We start from the raw sequence: 26,409 nt of genomic DNA on the forward strand, positions 1-26,409 counted from the left end.
ATAGCTATTACTATTATGCAATTTACTTCCAATTTAGATTCATTTATGAACATTGACAAGTAGCCAAGTAATTATCTAGACTTGCGTCTTTTTGCAAAGATGGGCGTATAGAGTATCTAGCTCAGTGGTTGTCAAACTTTAATAATATGTGGCTCCATTCCAAAGATTCAACATTACAAAGGCCCCCTGCTCTTCAATAACAAAGTATAATTTTGTTTTTAATGATGGGTTTTTATCAGTTGGTGTATTCGCAATATTTAATAGTACGAAGCCAACAAAGGAGATTAAAATAATATATAGATTACAGTCAAATGACCAAACTATTTATGTTTAAATTAACTTTGAAATGTAGTCTTTGCGAATAGTTTCAGTGGAAGCCTTCGCTCATTGCCCCAGAGAACTTTTTGGCCCCGAGGTGGGTTGAGAGTCCAGTTTGAGAAACTCTGATCTAGCTCTTTTGAGGTATATATTTTGTGATCTGACAATATGATAACCTGAATGCCATATTAATTATTGTGACCTCATATACTCAGATTGTACCAATAGAATTTTCTTGCTTCACTATTATTGAGGCCCTAGTCTATTTTATGAGATGCTTTACAACTTCATTAAACAAGGGTCTGTATAGGCAGCATTGATTAAGTAAGGATGGAAAAGCTGAAATCTGTCTGTTACAGCTTTGTTCATCCAATTTATTACATTTTAGGCGAGCTGCGAATCCAACTTAGTTTTTCAACCATGGTTCAGCCTGTCCTGTCCAGGGTTTTTTACTAGTTTACATTTAATCCCGAGAGTCTTTATTATCATATGTATAGTTTTTAATTATAATCAAATACCTTTCAGGTTTTACTTAGCATCTAATATTGAACTTGAACATTTTGAAGACCATTTTATTTTGCTTTTATATACATTTATAGTTTGTACAATTCTTCGTACAAGTATTGCACAAGGGTTCCTCAAGCCACTGGAATGTTACATTGGGTTCCGCTTCACTAAAATGGTTAAAATTGTTCTAAACACTTGAATAAGAGTACAATGAATCAGTGAGATGAATGATTTCAGAAAACTTCGCTTAATATTCCTTTTCGCACTTTCCGTTTTTGGCTCAATTTTGCTATCTTGTTATCAATCTACTACCAAGAAAGTAATTACGGTATATCACAATCACAAATAACAAAACTTTCCTGACTTAATGTAGACAAATACCGAATTCGAGAACATACCGTACTTCCTTATAAGTGCACTTGAAAGAGTCAAGTGTATAATGCTTATATCATTTGCTCCATTGTTCACTCTTAAAAATGTTCCACTTATGTTTGGTTCGACTGCTTTTAATAACTTTCACCTGTTAATTATTGTTCATTTGGTATGTCGTACTGGTAGACATTGGTAGTGTGCTGGTATTTTGAGTCAAATCTACGATTATTGGTGTTATTTAAATATTTATTATAAATGTATAATATATTTATTCAATATAAATGGCATATCGAGGGTTTCAAGAAAAAGAACGAATGTATTTTAGTAATAAGTTAGGAGTTATTTTATTAATAGGTTAAAAAAAGTTTTTTAAAGTTTTGTTCTTTTGGTTATTAAGCCCTCGTTATTTTAATCGGTGAGATCCATAAAGACAAGGCATTCTCCATCATTCAAAAAATATTATCTGAATAGTTTTTCTTTAATATTTTCTATGCAAACCATCGCAGGTCAGTTTCCAGTTGATTTTGTTGTGGACATTGCCTTACCGAAACATTCAAAAGATGAAGTATTGTTATATGCACTTGATGCTTTCTACCCTGAGGTGAATGGTGATCTTTCCTTTAACAAAGGTAACAAAGCTTCTTTGACAGCTTTTAATGACAAGCATTGTTCAATTTTAGATATTATCTTTATATTATGCCTTTCAATGTTGTTCTTTCTAATTTTTGTTATGATGCTACCATAAGCTGGAATAGCAATACATAAGATTTAATTTCTAAGCCAATATTGGAATTTTTATCTGACTGTAAAAATAATGCTGTGGTTACTGTAGTAATTTACATTGTTTACAAGTGACAACAAGGTTAATTATAGTTCATTTTAAAACTAAGAAATGCAAGAGATGCCTCATTTTATTGTTTGGTGAGTTGTGTGTAATTTATGAATTATTTGGAAATTGGATTATCGTAATGATACTTTTGAAAAATTCATTTTAAAAATTCTGTTTATTAATGTGATATAAATTAAAAATTGACTCGTTAAATACATATTTTCATTCATAGAACTTCAATTATATTTGCCCTTAAAAGAACCAGAAAAAAGACATTTACGGTACATTTAAAAAAATTCTAATGCTGATTGAGTTCATTGGAATTATGTGAGTGTATGCAGAAACGCATAATCTTATATTAGCAATAAATAAAATAATAAAATTGAATAATATCTCACAGGTGACATAATTGTACTTGAAAATAAAGTCAATAATGAATGGGGTACAGGTCGTTCCGGAAACTCAAACAGGGGTATATTCCCCCTTAATTATACAGCGAAACTGCCATCACCAAAGATAGATTCTTTCAATAAAAGTTCAGTGCGAAGGAAAGCTCCGGTCGTCCCACCGGCAAACAAGATCAAATCTACCAAAGGAATGGCTGATAAATCTGAAGGTGATTATTTTATCCTTGAAAAATTGATTTGAGGCATGTGGCTTTTGTTATTGTCCCTAATTAGTTTACCATAAATATGAATACTATTTTGGGATTAGTTTAATATATATATTTGTTTGAAAAATTATAATTTTAAGCAATTGATGCTTCACAGTATGATCAGTAAGGTGTTTATATAATTTTTTGCGAACTATATCAAATTAAATGTTTATTACTGTATACTTCAACTTTCATGTATTGAACTCATCAAATATACATTATCATTAACTTCTACTGCACATGATCAAATTTAGAAGATATCGTGCATTCAAAAATATTACTGTAGAATTTATTTGGAATCGTTAATTATTAAATTTTGTCATGTAAATTATAATAGACAATTTTTTTACAGTTCTGGGAAAAGCTAAAGCCATTATGAACTTGACAGCACAGCTAGATGAAGAATTGAGCTTTCAAGTTGGAGATGAAATTCTTATCACTGGAGTATCAGATGATGGACTGTGGTTTGACGGCAAGACTGGGTCAGAGTCCGGCTCATTCCCTGCATCTTTTGTCAAACTTGAAGCACCTTTGAAAACTTCGTCTACTGAACAGCATCATTTTTCTGTCGACGTCTCTCATGATCATAATGAAAATAAAGGATGGAAAGAAGGGGATGTTGATGTCGTTGCTGATAGTGTAGTAAACGTAGGAAATTATTCTGCTGCTGAGTTTTCTAAAAAAGAAACCAAATTAACAAGAAATCATAAAGAATCGGAATATTTTCACACTCATGAAGATTCATCAAAAACTCAATCAGGTAACTAAAAAATATAAATATTTTCCTGGCAAATCCTTGATCCAGTTTCTGTATTGTCTTATACAAGGTTTTATATGTCTTTCTCTCTTTGAGCAAGGTTCTACACAAGCTGCCACTGGGTTAGGTTGTGGACATGGGAATTGGAATCGAATGTTTTTACCTGCAATGCTAACACATTTAAAACAAGCGTTTTGTTTGAAACTGTTAGAGAAGTGAATGTCTGTGAATATAATCAGGCACAAGGCTGTGATTTGTCATATAATAGTGTAACAGCTTTCTATTGTGGCATAAATTTTAAACTTCTATACTCCGATGCACACATCATCAATGATTGACGGGTTGTGTGTGCTTTTATGTTTTTGATATCTACTCTTAGAAGATATAATATTTGCATTGCATGTGTATCTATCTATGGAAATACATATTAAATACTAATTTTATATCCATATTTCATAGATATTGACTGTATAAATATTATTTTAACAGTTCACAAGGACAATATAATTAGTCAATATTGTTCTGTGTTGTATACCTGCATGCAACATTTCACTTCATAGCCTATATCAGCTGTGCTGTAACAATTTCACCCTTTTGCTAGTTGATACAATGCCAGCCTAATTATATCAAGTGAACAATGGTGTATGTGATACTCTATTGTAACAATATTTGGAATTTCAATTGGGAGTTACAATAATAACAATATACTGTATACGACGTGTCTGTCGTCATTCTGAAATTCTGTGTGGAGATCAGCTATGACCATAACCGATAAATTTACTATTCCGAATACATTTTGAAATGACCAAAATTTTTCAAATATGAATTATTGAATATATTCCTAATTGGTTTATGTCAAACAAATAACACATACAAGTCAAAATTTGGAAAAATACAGGAAAATTGATATAAACAATTATTACCGGTATTAAGTGATTGACTGATTCCCTATATTTTACAGTTATAGAAATTAAGTGAAGACATTTTTAGTCATACTGTGACATTTCAATTGCTTTAAAAAGTAAAAACTGTCCGAATAACTCATCCTGAAATATTTCTAAAATAAAGAATTTAAAATATCAAATAATAAATTTCGAATCAATTCATTTTGTCATCCATGTTCGCAGCCATTCTGTACGTAGTATGGATGTTAAATGATATTCATGCTTTATGAATAGCACTCCCGTTTTGTCAATTATTCTTCCATATTTTTTTAATGACTATTAATTTAAATTTCAGATAATATTGCCGAAGACGCCACTGAAAAATCAACTGTAAAGAATATTTTATACACTGTAGAAGCATTGCATAATTTCAGTGGATCATCTGAGCAAGAATTATCATTTCACAAAGGAACTATTATTCCTATTTATGAAGAAGTTGATGAACATTGGTTCATGGGTAAAGTAGGAGACGCAGAAGGGTATGTAGCAAGAGCCTATGTATCACAGACCATTGAAGCAAAAGATTCTTATTCTGATATGCAGTCAAATGATAAGAAAAATATTTCATCTGCCAACTCACCTGTTTGTGATAATAATAAAACAATTGTTAATAACAATGAGAATTTTAATAATATGAAGCCTCAAACCCAACATGCCAGACAGACTGTGACGAATATCCTAAGAAAACATGTTGATAATTCTGAGTCACATGACCCCACTGAAAATATCGAAGAGGGTCATCAAAAATCTTTGGATTGTGGAAAGAGAAAAGCTCTGGTTATGTATGACTATGATAGCAGAAATCAACATGACCTGTCAGTAACGAAAGGTGACATAATTTGGATTATTCGAGAAGTGAACTCAGAGTGGTGTAAAGTTGAAAATGAATCAAAGAAAAATGGAATTATTCCTATTAGTTATGTGGAAATCATAGCCGAAGAAAACTCAAAATCAAAATTGTTACTGAAAAATAATACTGAAAAACGTAATGTAAATACTGTAAAAGACGTTGCTGATTCAACAAAAAAATATAGTTCCCAATCATCTGAAATGCAACAATCTTGCCATGAAAGCACTGTTTTGTCATCTGTACCTGAACATTGTAATGTAGCGGACTCGAGTTCAACACGATCATTAGCATTTTTAAGTCCAAAACCTTTTGTGTTTCAAAAACCTAGTATTTCACGAAATTATGACAGACGAAATGTTCGTCCTAGAACATTACAGAAATCAACATCTGTAGATTTACAAAAACAGCCGCTTTCGCCATCTAATAGTCATAGAATTCGCAGAAGTAATTCAAATCCTATGTCACGGAATGATACGAGCCCTAAAGATGCAATGGTTCATTTAAAAGCCTGGCAGCGAGCGGGGAAAGTCACCGATGTGACTACTCAAAATATTCGACAAGAAAGTGCAATTCAGGAAGTGTGTAGTGAAAATAAAGCTGCTGACAGCACTAGAACGTCCAGTCAAGCGGTTAATAGAAGCAGTAGTATGCGAGAACGAAATTCAATGAAGCGAAGTGTGGATCGAGTTCCATCTGATCCTAATTTTAGGAGAATTAGGTCCAATACAAACATTTTTACTGATAAAATTACTGAAAATGGACGCCCTAGAAGCACTTCACCTAGAAAAAGGTCAACAAATGTTGTAAATTCATCCGGAAATACAACTGAAACTTCTGAAGATTTTTCGTCAACTGTGAGCACGACATCATCATCTTCTATGGATGATCCAAGGTTAGAATATAAGTTTATGTTATTGCCTTGTATAATTCTTGCTTGAACTGTGTGCAATTACTTACTATGTTTTAGAATAATCAGACTGATTTATTTTAGGCATAATCTTAATAGACATCATTCATATGAAAAATGAAATTATTGATTTTTTTATTTCTAATTAGGTCAAGGTTATCGGATGCCTCTTCTGCATCCAATAAATCTATCAAAACAAACAGAACAATTCAAAGGTCAGCTCCACCAATTCCTCCCCACTCTAATGATAGAACACCAACGCCAGAACAAACCAAATCAATATGGAGTCCTCCCGTACCTCAAAGGTATGACAAGCATTCTTATTGTTGAACAGTATTTCGTTCGCCATTGCTATATATACATGATGGGTCAAAAAATTGTTACCATTTTTTTACATTCAGAATGTAAAAATTGTTAACCTTTTTTGGGCTGTATATATAATCTTTCAACATGAAATCATTCTCTGATAAATTCTACTCAATTATTTGGATTTGAATGAATGAGTATTCTGGTGGTATACTAAGCATTATATATTATCAAATTCAAGATCATTCAAGATTGTTAGTTCAGGAGTATTCTGGCCGGCTGTACTGAAATAGAACTTCTCCAATAACCCTACTGTAAAACTTACTTGAACATAAAGTAAAACTTTATTTTCAAACAAATATTCAGCTTCACCTAAAAGTTTGTTTTTACTGTACATATTGGATATTAAATATTTACTCTTAACAAGCCATGGAAGCCTAAATTAATTAAACATTTAAATATAACGAAAAGTTCATTAATTAGCTCATCAGAATTTTCAACCTGATCCATATATTGTAATGCAATCTAGACTTACAATTGTGTAAACCCGGTGGTTAGTGGTTACTGCATCGCCGTAATGCATCTGCGTCATGAAATATCAACTTTTTAAAAATGATTTCCTATCTAGAAAAACTTTGAATAAGTGATCAAATTCGCAGAAACTAATGTTGGAAAATAAGTGCAGCTAACCATGTTTGACTTTCAGCTATTATGATCGTTTATGCGCACTAAAACAAAGCTCAAATATTGCATTCAGTAAATGTGTATCAATTTTAAAACTTTTTCTTATTTTATATGAAATTGCAATTCTGTAAATTTGTAAATTGTCTTGAGTTTGAAAAGTTTGGGCCCCCTTGTATTGACTGATCACTGACTGTGTTGTCATCCATATGATCTATTTCTCTCTCTATTTTTTCACTAATTTTCTCTTCGATAATTTTTAGGAAGCAATCACTTCAACATTTTAGCAAGAATAAACAAGAAGACTACTGGTCAGCATCACTAGTTCAAAATGAAGTCAATCCTGGTAGTCTGACCCCTTCACGACCTGCTCCACAACTTCCACTTCCTGTTAGACCACCAATGCCTATCCAGAAAAAAGTTGCACCTCAAAGACCTGCTAATCCACCAAAAGCTGGTTCAATTTCTGTTCATAGCAATAGAACAGTAAATGGTGGAACACAAGAAAGAGTTCAATTGATTACTACAAAAGAAATAAAAGGGAAAATGGAGAAGGTAGTTTTGCTTTAACAGCAATTTAATTATTTTCTGATTCAATCATGATTGATAGCTGGCCCATGTTTTTAGTATCACTAAAAACAGAAAATATTTTAAAATTAGTCCAAAGCATTATTATTGAAAATGAAATATAAATCCTTGTGTTGGTTGACTAGCAAATTTTGCCATTTAGAAAATAAATTTTACATATCATTATAACTAATAAGTTATATATATTGTATGCATAATGTATTATTGAATTCATGATTTGTCTTTGAAACTGATTAACATTTTAGATGTGAAGCATTTCTGCAAAATTTCTTGTTGAATATCTAAAATTATTGCTTAATATTGAAATTCTTCTCTGCAATTATACACAATGCATATTAGGTCATTTAGGAAAATTTGACTTCGCTTTTTGACAAACTAATCAAAACGGACGTCATTCATTGAATGAATTCATGCTGTTTCCGTGATAAAGGATAGGCTGGGCTTTTTTCTTTATAGTGTGTTTAGAAAGAGCAGTTCTATATAATTTTGAAAAGCTCACCCATTCTTACTGTTTAAATCTGGATTAATAATTTTAGACTGACCAATGCTCCAGTTTAAGCCACCTCAATCAAATGATTGCCCTTACACTCTTACACACTCAGCAATTGAATGTTTTATTTTCTAGTTACGATCCGACATTGAAGAATACACTAGGATGAAGAGAGATTTAGAATCATTGTATCAAGCAACTCTGGATGGGAAGGAGCGAAGAGAAATATCAGAAAATCTTGAATTTGTTAAATCAAATCTTCGAAGACTACAAAACGAGTTTCATAACGTAATTGGTAAGTTAGTAATGTTATTTTATATATTTGATGCTAATGAATGTAAGGTATCTAAGCAGCAGTTAATTCAGGGGTGAAGTTGTTTTGAAATATGCTTGATAAAAAACATTACACACAAATCAAATCATGACTGTGAAATAATTGCCAGTTTTCCTGTGTTATAAAAAAAGTTTCTGAAAAAAAGTGAAACTTGTATGAAACAACCATTTGTATCCATTTTAATTTTCAAATGACAGGCGTTATAAAGTTTTAACTATATATTCAAGAATCTATCAATATTAAAATAAGATATATTAGGGTATCAACTTTGTATTCAATTATGTGTGATTGAGTATGATAGCAGCTGCCACTTTCCAATACTCATTCTCATTCCATTCTCTAAATAAATTTGACAGTCTTTTGGCTCCACTAATGTTGTTTTCATGTTGAACTGTAATTTGTGACACCTGGTCATTTATTTGATAAAATTCCTGACAAGAGCTTGAATTTACAACCAGTTTTAGGCAGTGTTGATATAGATTCAAAGTATTTGCACCAAAATTAGGTTTAAAAATAGTTTCTACATCCGCTGCTGAAGAATTCTTTCCCATTGGCCACCATTATGGAAGGACTTTTGTACTATTGTGGACAGAGAACATAATAACATTCCTTTCCTTACTGTTGAGGTTGACAAAACACTAATTACAGCATCATAAAGCTCATAATTATGTCCTTCAGTATTTTCTCTCTGAATAATAGAAATGCAAGACTTGCGCTCAAGTATACTCACGATTTTGCTGTTTCATGGCTATTGAAAATAAGGTACAATATGGCAAAAGAGTAGGGTTTATAATGCAGGTTATAACTCTATAAAAATCATGTAAAGGAAGAACACAAGTTTGTATTAATCCACCAGCTGTGCAAATTTTATGGTTCAACTCTTCTGAATACAGGGAGAGCATTGCCTGGTCCTTGAGCAAGCCAGAGATTGTAACTATGATGCAAATGTAGGTAAGCCACAAAGTTGAGTCCAATCGGTGAATCAAATATCTAATGGCAATGAACTTTTAAGTTCATATCCCTTTGACATAGACTGGTATTCTGACAAAAATCTTCGACGCATCATTATTATGGTTGATCAATTTCATTTTGTCCAGCAGTCTTATTGGGATTCTTTTTTGGGGAAATAAAAATAAAAATTGTATCATATGCTACTGAATGGAAAAGTTGTTCATCAATATCTAAATAAACCAGATAACTAGGGCTTCATGATAAAAAGTTATCACTGCCATTGTGATTCAACAATGAAATCATGCTTGATGAATTTTCCCATCTTTTGTTTTCTTCAAACATGATTGCACTACAAAAGCTATGGTATTTATTATTTATAACTCCAGGCTGATTGAAAATACAATTCATGACTTGGTATATTTTGTCTATTCCACCTTGCTGTAACCATAGCAAACAGTAAATTTAGAAATTTTCGATGTTATGCCTGCGGAATGCATCAAAAAGCATTTTTTTGGAATAGGATTAGTTTTTGCTTTTACAAAATTATGCTTGTTATCAAGTGAACATTGAAAATGCTACTATATCCTTGTTGGCTTTATCACGAAATTCTATTGGTCTCTGTTATTGTGAGAATGACTATAAAAGTCATACTATGTCATTTCCGAAAAGCAGTGTTCATAGATCGACAGCATAGTAAAGTTTTGAAATATTGAAATGTTTCGCTCGATTCGGTAATACTGGCTTGTTTGGTTATACACATAATGCCATGACGATTCATGCTGGCCAATTAGGAAGAAAAAACACTTTAAATGACATATCATAACGTAAAGAACATAAGCACTTATATGTTGAATCAATCAATATTTGGGATAGGTTTTCTCTGGCATATTATCTACATATACATTGACTGCTGCCTGCTGGACATCAAGCAAGATTTAACATGTTGGATTGTCAGTAGATCAATGTTGAAATTCACTATTTTGGTCTGCAATGAATGTAGCTGACACAAGATATTATGCATGTCATCGATTTTCAATAAATGGTGCTCCCCGAAGTATTCGTACCAAGATGGCGCACAGCCTGATCATAGTATGTGTACCAGGTTAGGGTTGTTCAGGTTGTGCGTCATCTTGGTACAAATACCTTCGAACGCCCAATAAATAGCCAAGGAAGTTGCATGTATTTGTCTGAGGCAATTTTTGATTTTAGACCAATCTGCATTTGAAATGAGTTTTACACATGGTTAAGGAGCTTCATAGCGGTCTCGGGAGTCTTATTGGGATTAAACCATACTGTTTATTGGTTAGCATTTTTTGTAAGTCCAGACTCATTGTGATAGCTCCAATATCCCGTTAAATAATTATACTTACCGGTAATTAAGGGACTTGTTTGTGATATTTCTTCATCAAGTTTTCTATTTTCCTCATAATGCTTTTCATTTTATGTCTTGTCACTAAATATCGGTGTATTATTTTTATACATATATAGTAGGCTAATATATTCTGTTTTCAAATTCCCTCCTGAGTGCTATGAGATATTATTTCACCCCTACATTTTGCTGTTTTAGTTTTAAAAATTCGTGATTGACGGGCGCTGCGTCGCGTTTGTCCGCCCGATGTTTTCAACAAACTCTGTTTACCGCTTTCTTGAGGTTTTGCGGTATTCATGCGCGACCTCTATATCCATATACCGTGTTTGTGGCATTGCTCTGCAGTTGCGTTATGCTATCTCCTTAATTAGAGGAGATTTTTTAAATGGAATTCTGGGAATCGCGTTTGGTAGTTATGAAACCGATGTTATCCATGCGTTTGTTCTATGTGGGAAATGTCGTATTTTAAATTTATATGTAAGAAAACAAAACGAATCTTGAGCGGGCGGTTGAAAAAGTAGTACACAGTGAAATGAATTAATATTCGTCGAAAATAATAATTTTTATGGATAGACAATTTAAATATGCGTTCTCCCCGTGAATAATCGGCTTCCCGGTAATATATTGATATGTTTGCATTTGCGTCCTAAGATTTAATTCAAGTACAGTGTAATTGTATGCATTACACATAAATTTATATGGTAAGGAAAAACGCTCTGAATAAACAAAGCCCGCGCACCATTACGAACGCCCCGTGTAGGGCAGTTCCTTTCTCAATACCGACGAAAAATTGTCATCGCCACGTGACACCTGTGGTTGTCTCGTGATTATGATAACCATCAGTTATATATATTACAAAACCCCCAAATCGCATACAAGACAAGAGTTAAATACCGGCACATATCGTTATAGCATTCGGTCATTAGCCATTTTCGTTAGTTTCACGCGCAGACGATATCGCAACTGGCCTCGAGATGGCAGACAGATATCACGCAAATTGTCTTGAGTCGTTTTTCGCTTCTGGTGACTGTGGGATTTCTCACACTCGTCTTTTTTTGCGAAGGCGTTTTGGTAGTTTGTCGTTTGTAACGAAATGCCGCAAGTATACTCTCTGTAAATGTCCTGGTTTAACTATCGAAGACGATTGAATACGCCCGTAGTACCGAGCGACTGTTGTTATCTTCAAATTTACGCTTGGTTGATCAGGTACCTTGTGCCCTAGGCGCACGTACTATTCTGACTGTTATTATATGGTTGGGCTCATGAAAGAGATTAAGTGAGTCCGGTACCAACAGTTACAGATGTAGGTACCTTACTCAAAATGTCATTCAACAGTAGGAAAGTGATATTATGACTGTAGGTGTGAGTAATGGGAATTTTAACGTGGTATTGTTGCAGTAGTTGATAAGGCTATAATGAGGCAAACCTAAATGTGCAATGAGCATATTAATGTATTAGTGATTTTTTAAAGTATCTGCAATATATCTTCATCCAATATACTGGATTAGTTTTTGAGTCAATATAATTATGATGACAGAATTATAGCAGTGAGGCGTAATGCAATGATATGGTGTCTTTAAATCTGTCTAGTTTTTCTGCGGCCACCTAAAATATGTCTGTATGTTATCAGTGGACACCATAAAATGTTAGTAATGGAGATGTCTCATACACTCTGCAAAAGTATTTGTTGCAGCTTTCTTTGAAATCAATATTGCAATAATGGTATTATTGCAATATTGCAACACCTATTGTATGAAAAGGGTTGTATACATGTCTGACAGTCATTATATTTGTGTGGCAATAATTTTAATTTCTGCAATTATGCACTGAAGTCATAATGAAATTGAGCAGAGTTTAAAATTCTTATTTTGACATTTGGTAATGCTATACAGTTTGGTTTATTTGCATTAATGTGTTGTTATTGTAGCCTTTGTTAAATAAAGATGTAAATTAGCAACATATGGTCTTGAATTCCATTCATTAACAATCTGCAAATCATTAGATTTGGTCTTTAATGAATTCATCAACAATCTGTAAGTTTGCAACAATCTTCATAAATTTTCTTGAGTATTAAAAATGTTAAATCAACTTTATCCAGTGAATGTTTGACTTGCGCAATAAAATGACCTTCGTTCCTGTCTTTAAATTTATATTTACTGAAACCCTAAGGTTACAATTTTTATAGCTTTATTGCCAGTGTTTGAATATTGGGCGTAACATTCATGATGTTGAATGCAAGATTTTACTATTTGTAAAATAACCAGCTATTTCAGGTAGAATTCATTGTATACAAAGCTACGCTTTGAATATTTTTTAATTTGGTTGTCAAGTTGATTAAATTTATAACAACTTGGGATATGTATATGCTATAAAAACGGGAATGCTACTATAAAATAATGTTGGAAAATAATTTTATTAGAATTATAGGGTCTTATATAAAGGAGGACTGAGATAACTAATGGCTAATCAGCAAATTTATTTTATATTGAATATCTGAGGTCAAACAGTCGATATAGATATTACGATATAGTTGATATAATACAGTCAGTAATGATTTTTTGTGAGAAATCAGAATACCAGATAAGAAAACAACAGCTAAAATCTATCTCATTGTGTTGTTCAAACTCATGTTTTGACTTCCATTTAAATTTCACCACTTCTGAGTTTTTCACCTTCGATTACTTGGAGCTTCTCTGCTTTAGATTTAGATTTCTCCCTGTTTTGAATTTCATCTTGGCAGTCTCACATTGACACTTTGTCATTGTAACAGTGTTAATACATTATCAGTATTAAACTATACAATTAGTGAATAACTACACTATCAAATGGAGGAGGGAATTTATAATGAAGGTCCTTCCAGTATCGGAAGCGATGCAGTTGATGTAACCAATGCAGCCAACAAAGAATATGATTCTGGAGTTTATGGAATGGTTGGTGAAGCTGAACCATCCAAATTTGCATGGATGCGTCGCAACAATCAGAGCAAAAAAGTGACCGACCATATTTCTAATCCAGTTTATGATATGGAAATAAGTATGACGAATGTACAACCATCTTTACCTGACTATAGTGTTGCTGAAGATGTTCTTCCTGATGATATCAAAGCAAAATCACCAACGTCTGTTATTCCAACTGTGAAAGTTACAGATACAGAGTCTAGCTTACACGACACAAGACTGTATGAACAAGAGACTGAATATGATCCACTTTATCAAAATACCAGTAGTTTGTATTCACCAGAAACAGCTTATGGTGATGTAGCGTCCTCAGATAATTCACAGTATTCTGATGAAGGTAGTTTATTGTAATATATTTATCAGTACAGTAATCAAGATTAATGATATTTTTTCCTGAATTCCTAAAAAGAATTTATCATTTCCAGTTTGTGTAAATGTAATGGTCTGTTGGTTAGTGCTGTAGTCCTATGTTGACCTCACAGGTTACAAATCTCAGATTTCAACCTTGTGCCAACTGCCAACCAATACACCGAGAGTGATTAACGTGCTTAGACAATAACAAACCAGAGGTTATACAGGGTGTACAAAAACTTTCGCCCGATTTTATAGCAATAACAATTGCAAGTTCAAATAAATTCTATTGCATGATAAATGAGAACTATTCGCACAATAGCAACTATTAATGAACTAAGACAAAAATTTTTTTAATCATTTCCACTGCAAAATCAGGCAAATTTTTTGGACACCCTGTTGTAGTTATTTTAAAATCATGAGGTCCTCACTTTATTAATGACTGATTGTATGAGGAGTCTTGTTTAGAGCGAAGGTAGGAAAACATCCCAGTGAATATACTAACATTGTCGGCGAATTCAACATGAAACATATTACCATTTGAACTGAAACAAATGTTTAAATATAATTTTGGTCATTCTTGTTAAAGTACTATATGTTTTGTTATTTTTTGATTTAGCAGGGACTCACCAGGGAGCATTCAGAAAATGTTGGGAACTCAAATCAGTCAATATTAAGTTGTATCCCAGCAACATATATTCCACAATGTTTGCTTCGTACACACCTAGTATCGTTTTATTGGCATGAACTTATCATTGGTGTACGTGTTCTATTACAGAGGGACAGCAAGATCACATATATGAAAGTATCGAAGTACACATGCGACCCAAGACTAATACAGTTGAAGATGGAAGGTATGTTTTACTGCTTTTTTTGGTAATTTTTAGGACTAATTTTATGAAGCATTGACCCATGTTCATTATTTGTGTTAATTTTATATAGATCGCAGCGGTGTGGAGTAATAAACAAATTGAATTGAATAAAATAAGGCTTTATGCTGTGCTTTTTTGTTGTGCATAATTCTATTGCATATTCAAACTTTAAATGCTCCTTAGTAAAATATATATAATAATATATTTAATGAAAGCTGATAAATATACTTGCTATTTTGTGAGAAGAGATTATGTTATTCTTATGTATTAATAAAATATAATTAGTTGATATCTTTGTATTACCAGTATGTCATAGTCTTGAAAGAAATAACAATATATTTGGGTATATTTAATATTACTAAAGGTCGAAAACGGATTTCATCATTGTGTACTGCTTATTTCAGAACCTAATATATCTGTTTATGCTTGTTATATGTAACTGAGTTTTGTAGAACATGAGTCATATATATGTCAAACAAGATGTCAAGAATGTTATTCATTCATATAGTAACCTAAATTTTATTTCTTTCATAGTTTATCTGCACCACCTCTTCCACCAGCTATGGAGTCTCCAGGTTCGATTAGGAAAAAGAGAAAAGAAAGACGGCTTTTGGTGGCTACAGAATTATATAACACAGAAAAAGATTTTCTAACTGATGTTACGGTTACTGTAGAAGATATAATGAACGAATTAATAGATAGACAGGTGTGTTTTTTTTGTATGCTTAGCAAATATCTTCATTATTTTTGAGTGACTTTAAATTATTATTAATATGCTAGCTACGTAGTAAGTGAGTTAAATATTACACTTTTGAAATGTCATATTGTTGAGCGCTCATGTTAAGCTAAAGTGACACACAAATGTGGGTATATACGTTTTATATTTACACTTTCCATTTAAATGTACCTAATGAGACTATTAAGTAAATACCAAAATAAACATTGGTGCTTTTGCTATTCAAATAATTTAAATAAATTGCTATATAAATGATAAATGATAGAATATTCCTAAGCTAACAAATATTGGGAAATTTAAATTAAATTATAATATATTACAATATATATATTATATATAAATACATATATATTACTATATATCTGATCCGTGATACATCAGAACTTGTGCATATTTATATGTTGCTTAGCTGCCAAAGAATCACTTATAGGCAGAACTTGTTTGATTTCAAGTTGGCTGATAGATACTCAACATATAAATTATACGCTGTGTTGGTCACGTACCCCTTAATGCATTTATTTGTTTTGTTAGCATGCGGATACGAATGTTGAATTCATGCGCACATATTTCTTCTTCCCTCGGCATTTATATTAATAAGAATTCATTTGATGCAGAATTTGAAATTTTTCCTGACAATGATTTTAACTTATTATGTTTCACAGTCGATATTTAACCTTAAAAACTATTCTAACAAAATAGAAACACTTTTACACCAGCGCTAATCAGAGATGAATGCATATCAAGCCCACATGCTGTAAGAAATTTCTGCATAGAAATTATATATTACCAGTATATTTTGTATCCCTTCTGCTAAATTTTCTTGTAGAAATCTTCAAGTTGTAAATATACAACGATTCAATATAATTTGCGCAGATATATGTTCTAGATACAATACTGATATGATGAGTATAGGTTTTATTCTCTCGATAATCGTTGACCGTTACTAGATTATTGAGCGATTTTCTATTCCACAATGTAAATATCGGTCGCTTTACATGAACAGATACCGCAACATATAATAACAACCTTGTTTGGAAATATTGTTCAAATAAAAGAATTCTCAGAAAGATTTTTGAGTGATTTGGATCGAGCATTGAAACACGAGTCATCGCCATCATCTGAGGTAAGCTATGTACAGATTGAGTATTGTTTATCAGCACATTACTTATTCTATATATGACATATGCCAATTCTATTTTCGAAATAGAATACTGAAATACAAAATATAATTGTATTTAAAGTATTGGTATCACTAAGGATTTAGGCATAGTGTTGAACAATCAGAGATTAGATAGGAATTAGGAAATTTATTTGTGAAATTTTGCCAAAATTAATTCTACATAAAATTTGAAAAATCTATCTTTTAAATAGTCTTATTCTATATCTTTTCTATCTCCAATATGCGAACCAGAAATTTTTGTGTGATTAGGTCTGGTTATTTTTCATAATGTGATACTGTTAGATAAACATAGCTGGGGATATTTTGTAGCAGTCGTGACTTGTTTCAAGAACTGCTTTAATTTTATGCATATATAAACTGTAATTTAGCCCTAATCAGATAAAATAAAATACTGTAAAATGTTCTATTGAATTGCAATTGGAAAATGAATCTCAAAGATCTAATCATTTTAACGTGATAAGCAACGGGCCATGTGTGGTGAAACAGGTTGGCAAAAACTGTTTTATTTCCTGCATTTTTATTGTTTGCACGATTGAGCAAATTTGCTCTACATTTGATAATAGTAGTGGAAATAATAACATGGTATGAATATGACGTTTCGTGGTTTCCAAAAATTTATAGAATTTCATTTGGATGGATATTAAAAATTGTATCACGCTGACTTGGTAAAAAATTATTGGACGAAATATAAATTATTATTGCTGCATTTATAGTAGTAAATATATTATAAATAATATGTTAAATGAGTTTTGAATTTGACACAAATTTTATTACCGAAAATGACATGAATGATTTCAATCCTCACATCATATATTTTTGCTTGCATCTATTGAAATATTGCCTTTATAGTTGGTACCTGCCTAAGCATTTCCTGTTTTACTGCTCACAGATGTACTTTTTGAATTTTAAAGTTTATAACAATAATTTTATTCACTTTCTACCAACTTAGTGTGATAAGATGTAGTGATTGTTTCATTACATCTGTTCTAAGAAAATGAACATTGCCTTATTGTTACCAGTCACATACCAGTAAATAAACACATGTTGTAGACTTGTAAGCATGCTGCCCAAAATTGTAATTTGTGGTAAAGTTTATTCGACTGGATGGCTAACTAAGAACTAAGTAAGACATTTTGACATCATTATATGGTGGAATCAGCAGGGTTATACATGACTACAAATGTCATGACATTTCCTCACACAAAGATTTAATGTTTTGAAAGTCATCTTCATTATATAGCAAGTCGGCGCTTGTCTTATTTGAAATTCAAAAACTTACAAATGAATCAATATTTGCAGAAAAATTCTGAAGATCTGACAATTGGCCAAGTATTTATCGATAATATCCCAAATATGAAAGATGTGTACATGCCGTATTGCAGAAATCATGATGACTCTATCGCTATGGTTGAAAAGTTGGAAAGTGACGCTGAATTTATGCAAGCTGTCGGATACTGCCTTGAAACTGTGAAGTGAGTACACAAGAAAAATTACGACACTTATGTTTTTCAATTAATACTGTTAGAGGTCTTTCGGTTCCATTTGGTTTATTAATAAAGTATAAAGATACAATTTTTTCAGATTTCAGAATGGATAAATGCTGTGATGGCTTGCAATATCTTTTTTTATCTTATTTTGTAATATCCTGATCAATAATGAAGTGAGCAAAAATGCACGCCCACGCTATCAATATCATTCTTAAGCTTGTGCATCGTTTGGCAGAGATTAGTTTATGATATTCATACGTAAGAAAATTTCATTACTCAACAACTCTCTCAAGTCTCAATACATTTTGATTTAATTCTTTTGACTGAATCCTCAAAAAAAAATTAACTAAATGTATGCCAAAGTGGAAACTGTGGAAGCGAGATGATGATAAATTCGCTATCGGAAGATTATTAAGCACATCATTGTGTACGACGATTAACATCTGCCTTTATTTACAGTAAAAAGTTGGTACATAGCGAATTTACATTAATTATTGACTTATTTACCTATTTAAAAAATTCATAGGTAAATGCATTTATATTAAATTCATATGCCTTTACAGACTCGTCAGAATTTTTTTTCATTGAGCTTTAACAACTTTAAAACTAATATCACGTTTTGTATTTTCATTTTAGGAACAAAGTCAATGTTTTCGATCTTGGTTCTTTTCTCATCAAACCTGTACAGAGGTTTTTAAAATATCCTCTTCTTATATCGGAATTAATCAAGTTGACTGATCCTCCATCTCCGATCGATAATGATTCCTCTGATTATGATAACCTGATAAAAGCGGGAAAAATGATGCAATCTGTCGCTAATGATATCAATGAAGATAAGAGGACGAAAGATTTAGGTATTTATATTTGTATATTTTTTTCTCAACATAGATTTTTTATGTCTCTGTCATTTTATTTTTGTAATTGAAGTTCTTGAAATAGTTTGTTTGGAATAAATTTGTTATATTTTGAATGTGTATTTCCAAATTTTTTTACTCAAATGCATTTTTGATAGCTGTTGTTGAAATACACACAGATGACACAATTTTAGGTTTTCTTTAGTAATATTAGTTTGAAAGTAACAAATTAAAATTTTTTACAACACTGTACGAATTAGATATATTAGCAATAGGCCTATAATATTAATCCAAATTTGGAAAATATTTTCATATCTTTTACAATCAAATACCTTTATTGAGAAACTTTAAAGATTTGTAGAGAAATTGTTAGATATTTATTGAAATGCCGTATATATTTGAAATATCCAAATCAGGGAAACTCATATGAGTGAATATAAGCTCCAGACTTTTAAAAATATTGTTAAGATTATCGAATAGTTACGTTAAAACTCTCACATTTACACCGCGTATATATTCTATTCAGTTCGGAAATACAAAAATGCTGCAAATGAAGGTCTTTCAGAAAAACTCGGGAAAATAAGCATGAAATCTCTGAAGAAAAAATCCACTAGATTGTCTCGTAAACTTGGTCAAGCTACTGGTATTACAACATTAGAAACAAGAGATGCTCAATTTGAAGAAGTTGAGAAAAAGTAAGTATAAACATGTTTTACAAGTTTTCATTCGTCTACCAGGAGATATTACTATAATGTGGCATTAGTTTTGAATGACAATGAATTATTCCAATGCAAGTAAATTTTACTCTTCTTTTTACATAGTTTTGCTTTTGCATTTTCAATTCCTTTTTTAAGTTAATCATAATATCTGAAATATTAATAGGATAATGCTAAACATCGTAATAGTCGAACAATTTTGTCTCATGACACAAATTACAGCATCTTACATAGTGTGTTGTAAACCACAATTGTTGATTATTTTCTAACTACATGTTGTTACAAAATTTCTTTCCCTTGAGGGCATAGGAGTTTTAAGTTCTTGGGAATGAATTCTTCAAACGTCGAGACAAAAATTACAAGACATTTTAATGTCAATAATATTGTTCCCAATTTAAACTCGCAACCTTGAATTGGGAAGAAAGTTTTCCTAATTAGCCTTGAATTACAACAAAAAAGGTTTTGTAATATAAGCGCATTTAGTCAATGCGATATAAGAACCCGTTTTTGTGTGAATGAATGATCATAATTCAGCTGAATGTCTGATAATGGCAGTTATTCTTTTTTCTCAGTGTTGATATAAGTTATAAAAATGGGCAGATAAAAATTACTGTTCTATAAAATGGATTGATGTTTAGTGACACACAGTTGGGAATTACTTATATAGGTTATGTGGTTATATATTTTCGAGAAACTAAAAAGACTGAATTCGAATTCTATCTAGAAATATGGTTTCATCTTTCAGATTTAAAATGATGGAACGTATGACAAAAATGTTTCTTGCCAATGTGACATCATATTGTGACAAATGTCGTGATGTCTTATGCACAGAACTAGTGGTTGCAAAAGCCATTGTTGATATGGTTGTCGATCCAGAAAGTAGTCATCCTGTTGTCCAGTATCAAAAAACTGCAATTCAGATGTCTGGACCTTTATATCGTCAGTTTGTAAGTGATTTTATTTAACCCTGTAAAAGTCTGGATGTCCGGAATAAAATTTGAATTCAATGCTATTTAAAAAAGATTTCAGATATTCAAAATTATTACTTTTCATGTATGATTTTTATTTTACACTTGAAGTATGACATGTTGAATTTGACAAAGAAAAATTCTTTACACAGCACGATCAAGTTCAACTTCAAGTACTATCACCTATTGCTTCATTAATAACAAGTTTCAAAGCTCCACAAACCATCATAACAAAAAGATCTGATAAATTAATTGATTATGAACAATTATTGAGGAATTCGGACTCAAAAGAAAAAACTCAGGTAAGAATACAATATTTACTCAACATTCATCACCCTATAATAAGCAGAAGCGAATTTAAATTGTCCCAACATTGGCAAAAATAATAGATTTGTCATTTGTCAGCTTTCAGTTAAGAATTTAATCAACTGCAAAATAATTTAACAAAACGCATTTCTACGAAATATCCATCTTGTTTAACATGCCTCGATCACATCTCCGGTTCATACCTCATTGATCGTATCCATCATTTCACTAAAGTTGTGATAACTAGTTTTCTGTAGGCCAACGTGGAAAGATCTGTTCCTTCTAAAAACTTTTTCAACATTTGTTGGATAAGCGCAAGTAACAAAAACAAGTAAAAATTAGCTGGGTTCATATAAATTATAACAGATCATGTGGATAAATCACTGTATAGATGAGATTAATACCAATTTGGCCATTTTCTTTTGTCATTACAACAATCCAACTAATGAAATTGGCTACCCGGGCGTTCTTTATCTAGAAGTCCAACTGGTTGATTTTAGTTTCTTCATGGATGTTATTTTATCCTATTGTTCAGGCTGCCAAACATGATTATGAAGCGTTAAACAAATCACTTCTTGACGAATTACCTAAACTCTGTGAACTTGGATCGAAATTACTGTCATCTTCTATCGCTATATTTGCCAGAGTAACAAGAGATTTTGAAGCAAAGTTATTGAACGTGAGTATTGCTTTTGGACTTATAGACATATCTTAACCGAGCTCACCCATCTACGATCTTTCCTTGGTTGAGTATTTTGTGCAAAATTTGGGTTATTTTTGGAAATTTTTGGGTGATTTTTGTGATGTCATCTGACCATGTGACTCTTTAAGTTTAATTGTTAATAAGAATAGAAAATCGTGTTGCTCTTGAGTTATTTTTAGAAATTGTCATGTGATATGAATCCTACTTGAGATCTCTAAAAATGTAGTTAGTTCAAATGTGGTTTGTAAAATATTTTATAATAAGCTACAATTTAAGATCACAGATAATCAAAATATTATTTTTAGGCAAAGATATTTTTCTGCAACCGGTATAATAATTATTTTTAGGTTATTTATTAAAATTTATATTATAGTTTGGGGTGTTGAATAAAATAGATATATTTATTCAAAATTCAAGTGAATTGCAAGTTTAGAATATCCAACTGTTGGTATTTCTCAATGTTTAACAATATCTTTATACTGTATTTCAATATTTCCCTCATTTTTTAGGCATTGAAGCCCCTTGTTGCTATGATTCAACAGTCTTCTACTGGCAATCCAAAAGTAATTAGTAACTTGGAAACTTATGATCGTTTTATTCCTTATCATATAGAAGTAAGTATATTATGGCAATTCTATCTTTCTTCGTAGATTGGTAACCATGATTCTTCTTGTTACTTGGACATTTTCAAAATTTGGTTCATAGTCATTCATACAAAGGAAGAGCCAAAACCGAATATTTCACTATTCTGAATACATTCTAAATTGGGGGTGAGTTCATGTGGAAAATTACATGAATCACTATATTTTCGTGTTGATCATATCTAAAATGACATAAGTACAAAGGTCATTGTATCTCTGTCTTGTTTGTTACCAGTTGAGATATTGTATGTTTGATCTACTTTTCTGACTGCTCAAAAAACCTAATTTTTGAATAAAAATGTTCCAAATTATTTCCTAATTTACTATATTGAATATAATGAATTTCGAATGATTTTGAATAATCGTTTCGTTTTGAACATTGCCGGCCATACGCAGGAATTTGAAAACAAGTATGGTTTTATTAACTAGTTGTGTTATGGTACCGGTTACTGATTGACATTATCAAAAGTAAATATTCATTAATACTGATACTAAGAGAATTGCAAGGGGTGATGCTTGCTACTTACAGCTCATGCTTATCTTACACTTTCATTAATGATTGATTTGAATGCTCTGATATCTTCTTTACATTATTTGTAAGTAAATATTATATTGCATAATTGCATTACAGTGAAGATGTCTGAGCAACAGTGTTCACTATTAGCGCGCTTTTTTGCGAAAATTGCGAAGCACTTTCGCAACTTTTTTTAGGGACTGCGAAATAGCACTTTTTTCGATTTTGAAGAGAAATAGCACTTTTTTTCGATTCTGAATGGAATAAAAATTCAAAGTTGACAAATATTTTCATGTGAGTATTAAGTTGACAAATAAGTAACATACTAGTACTTTTGTAACTCAATTCTGCATATCATAACGATATTTACGGGAATTCTAACCTATGTGGTGAAGACATGGAAGATAAAGCTTTTGCATTAATGGCAAAATTCTTGTTTATAATATGATTATTATACAAGCACACTGATTCCGCTTCCATGGCGAAAACGCTCGGCGGCGTCTTTGAAACCAGATGTCCGAATGCAAGGCAGTGCGTTTCTCTAAACGAGAGTGGTCATGTGACTGTCAATGACATCAATGAATTGTGACCAAAGTACACGATTTTCTAGTACTGGTTTGACAGGTCTGTGTTCTCTTCTTAGTGAATTTACTGGAGCCATTCAGAAATTTCTGATACTCTACACGACATTGTTTAGTAATTGAATGTACACTTGGGCCATTGTTTGTTAAATTAGAAGAAACTTTTAGCAGCATCTCACAGATTTGCAAAATCGCGAAATTGACAAAATACATACGTCGTCATATTAACATTTTACAGCCATTTTATTGTAACCATGAATGTTTAAAGCAAATTGCGTTTCGCGGAATTTTGCGATATTCAGTATTAGCTAGTCTAGTCATTCACGATAAATCAAACTCAGACCAGGGTCAAAAATCAATCTAAACTATTTCCTCATTAATATGCGAGTAGGGGTGGGCAAAATCGAATATTTTTTCGAATTGAATATTTTTAACGAATAAGGAATATTTTTTATGCACAGCAGGAGTCTAGAACGTCGGTCGAAAAATTATCAAGGAAGCCTTTTCTACTGGTTAATTTCGTTAAAATAGCTAATTGTTTTTGTCACCGCAATCGTTTTGGCGACTATATCCTGGGTTTGGCAATCCAGGCTTACGCGTGCGTTCACATCGGCAACAGCTGTTATGGGCATTAACGACAAATTTCAAAACCAAAAAAAACATTTGCGTTGACTTGATATTACCTATCAACGTTTGTAAATTTACTGTCCCAATTTTAAGCGAATGGTATTATTATTATCGATGCCGGAATGCAGATATTCAAGACGATAATTAACTTTTATAATTTTTTTATGGTGTCTGTATTAATTTACAGATAAACCTCGCAAATCTGAGATTGTGCCAATCCTGAATGTTGATTTAAAATTGTGATTAAATAATTCGGCAATGAAGGCATTTCTGCGTGGCCATAAGACGAGATGACTTTAATAAACAGCACTTCTTTAAGTATATTTTACATATGCGACTAATGCTAAAAACATTGGGCTCGAGTGCTCTGGTGCCTAATCAGGCGCTAATTGCAACTAATTCAACTCAAGTTTCAACGACTTATTTCGTCTTCACGATATGTTATCTTTTTTATTCGGCGCTGATAATGATAAATAAAAAATGTGTAATTGTTGATTGCAATTCCGGAAAACGTATTTTCCTTCCTCACCATGAAACGAATTTAACCGCGGTTAACCTCGCATTGGAAAGCAAAACACAATTTATTAACATTACTTTACAACGAGTTACGGGTAAGAATTAACCAGACGGCTATCGCTAACATGTAGAAACAATAATTTTGAAACGATTTTGTATAAAGCGTGTCAACATCGTTTTTGTAAATTTAGAAACGTCGATAAGTAAGACAAGTAAATAATGTATTTTATGGAACTTTCATGAGATATTGATGAGAAATATTATTTTGACCATGTCGAAATGCCATTATTGCCGATTTATTCACGTGTTTAGTTACTATCAGTGTTTTAACCCAAAGCTGAGTTACGTAAATACTTAACACTGAGTACTCAAGAGATGACCAATTTGCGGAGTTTTTCAATTATTATTTAATACGAAAGTAACACGGACACGATCTAAAATTAAAAGCATAGAAATGTCAACTATCTGCTTCACAAATATCGCATCCCGGGGTCAGTAATAATATTATTGTTCGCTTAAACTCGGGACCATAATTTAGGAACTGATACAAATCCTACACAGAAGATAAAAATCAGAACAAAATCAATTTTCGTTGTGAATGCGCTCATTAATAGTTGTCTTTAAAATCTTCGCCGATGTGAATTCACAATTCTATCCGAAATATAAAAACCAAACTACGATGCCCGCCGTTACGTGAGAATTAATATTTGCTAGTGAATAAAAACATGCTTTAATATAGTTTAACAACACGATCGCGGCGACAAAAAATTTACTGCAGCCTTCGATTATGACAAAATTATGAAATAATCATTGGATGCCAATAAAAATTTAACTTCATTAACAATAATTTTCAAGTAATAGTTTCACATTTTCATGATTTTGATCGTCGCTACATGCGAGCGTGTTTTTGTACATATAAACCATGATGACACTACTGACATCTGCGAGTTATAGATCTCTCCAAATTTAATTTTCGCGATTTTTAATGTTTCATTTCTAGATGCGGATGCCCGCTGACTACGGATAAATGGTCGATGTTTTAAAATAGGACTTCGGACCGTTGGGCAAAGAGAGGCGGGCTACACGTAACTGCGAAATTTCGCCGTGAACGACCTTACATTTTAGTTATAAACGCATTACGTCGTCGCGAATTGCAGTTTTGGTGTAATGTTTTAACTTCCCCCTAATCTCCCGTTGAAAAAATCCTGTCTGCGCCCCTGCCCGGTGATAATTATAGCTAAAATGTTACAATTTTATTTACGGAATTTGCAAATTCACCATTTTGATAATCACGCCCTAATTATTGGTGCAAAAATACTCAAAATATAACGAATTTATTCATTTCCATGTTAATAAGCGCAATTCATGACGGAGACAGTGTGCGTTGTTACATCGAAATTCACGATTGATTTTACGTTACGTTACTCTTGTTCACGATTTCAACACTCCACCCGCCATGCATGGCTGAGTGGAAGGTTCACATTTTCGAAACATTACTTGGCCAAGGATGGGGGGGATCACTAACGAGCTAATTGAAAGCAC

General features: G+C 32.1%; 1 protein-coding gene across 1 annotated transcript in view; it reads left to right on the plus strand.

Annotated features, from left to right (window-relative positions):
* Positions 1-26,409, plus strand: part of LOC120340140 (dynamin-binding protein-like) — a 36,439-nt gene that overhangs the window by 227 nt on the left and 9,803 nt on the right. Inside the window, exons 2-18 of the mRNA XM_039408399.2 lie at positions 1,704-1,826; positions 2,427-2,642; positions 3,034-3,441; positions 4,678-6,124; positions 6,289-6,444; positions 7,390-7,681; positions 8,340-8,499; positions 14,945-15,020; positions 15,573-15,744; positions 16,778-16,897; positions 18,254-18,426; positions 19,078-19,295; positions 19,822-19,990; positions 20,757-20,958; positions 21,132-21,281; positions 21,821-21,964; positions 22,498-22,602. Coding sequence (XP_039264333.2) covers positions 1,704-1,826; positions 2,427-2,642; positions 3,034-3,441; positions 4,678-6,124; positions 6,289-6,444; positions 7,390-7,681; positions 8,340-8,499; positions 14,945-15,020; positions 15,573-15,744; positions 16,778-16,897; positions 18,254-18,426; positions 19,078-19,295; positions 19,822-19,990; positions 20,757-20,958; positions 21,132-21,281; positions 21,821-21,964; positions 22,498-22,602 — 4,331 coding nt within the window. The remainder of the gene's footprint in view (positions 1-1,703; positions 1,827-2,426; positions 2,643-3,033; positions 3,442-4,677; positions 6,125-6,288; positions 6,445-7,389; positions 7,682-8,339; positions 8,500-14,944; positions 15,021-15,572; positions 15,745-16,777; positions 16,898-18,253; positions 18,427-19,077; positions 19,296-19,821; positions 19,991-20,756; positions 20,959-21,131; positions 21,282-21,820; positions 21,965-22,497; positions 22,603-26,409) is intronic.

Source organism: Styela clava, chromosome 9 (genome assembly GCF_964204865.1).
Source record: "Styela clava chromosome 9, kaStyClav1.hap1.2, whole genome shotgun sequence".
NCBI lineage: Eukaryota > Metazoa > Chordata > Ascidiacea > Stolidobranchia > Styelidae > Styela > Styela clava.